The following is a 585-nucleotide window of genomic DNA, read 5'->3' on the forward strand; positions in this document are numbered from 1 at the left end:
TGAAAATAGCCGGATGACAATGGAAAATATAGAAAATTAGCGGTTCGGACAGCGAGGGTGGGTATTTGACTGTGGAGTCTTCGCAGGCGGGTCCCGTCCTGTCTCTGCCTGCCTGCGTGCGTGCGTTGCCCGTTCCTCCGTCAACAATTTTAGTGCAAGCGACGGTTTCCCATCTGAATCCTCTTGATTTTTCGCTCCTGCGAAGCCTCCACAGTCAAATACCCACCCTCGCTGTCCATACGGTTACTTTCTACATTTTTCCATTGTCATCCTGCTATTTTCAACTGAAGGGTCAGAAAGTCAGTTTTGATCGGTGAACCAAAGGCAGCTCGGCTGAATAAAGGCGCGAGACTCGAGCCAAGTGCCTCTATTTTTCGCTCCTCGCCCACCCTGGACTTGCTGACTGGGGAGGGGGTAAAAATTTATTTCCGTTTCTCTCAGATGAACACCGACGTGAACGTGGACACCAGGCAGCGGACGCTACAGGGCATCGCGTTCCCCGTTCAGGATGACGCCCTACGTGCCCTGCGCCAGCTCCAACAGAAGGAGTGCCACTACGTTCAGCTGGTAGGTGCCATTTGGGGG

The 585-nt window shown here is 53.2% G+C and overlaps 1 protein-coding gene across 1 annotated transcript in view; it reads left to right on the forward strand.

The window, feature by feature from the left end:
• Positions 1-585, forward strand: part of LOC125482274 (twinfilin-1-like) — a gene marked incomplete at both ends in the record, with an annotated part of 5,275 nt that overhangs the window by 3,684 nt on the left and 1,006 nt on the right. The window contains one exon of the mRNA XM_048594318.1: positions 442-567. Coding sequence (XP_048450275.1) covers positions 442-567 — 126 coding nt within the window. The remainder of the gene's footprint in view (positions 1-441; positions 568-585) is intronic.

Source organism: Rhincodon typus, unplaced genomic scaffold, assembly GCF_021869965.1.
Source record: "Rhincodon typus isolate 14 unplaced genomic scaffold, sRhiTyp1.1 hic_rhity00008107, whole genome shotgun sequence".
Classification (NCBI taxonomy): Eukaryota; Metazoa; Chordata; class Chondrichthyes; order Orectolobiformes; family Rhincodontidae; genus Rhincodon; species Rhincodon typus.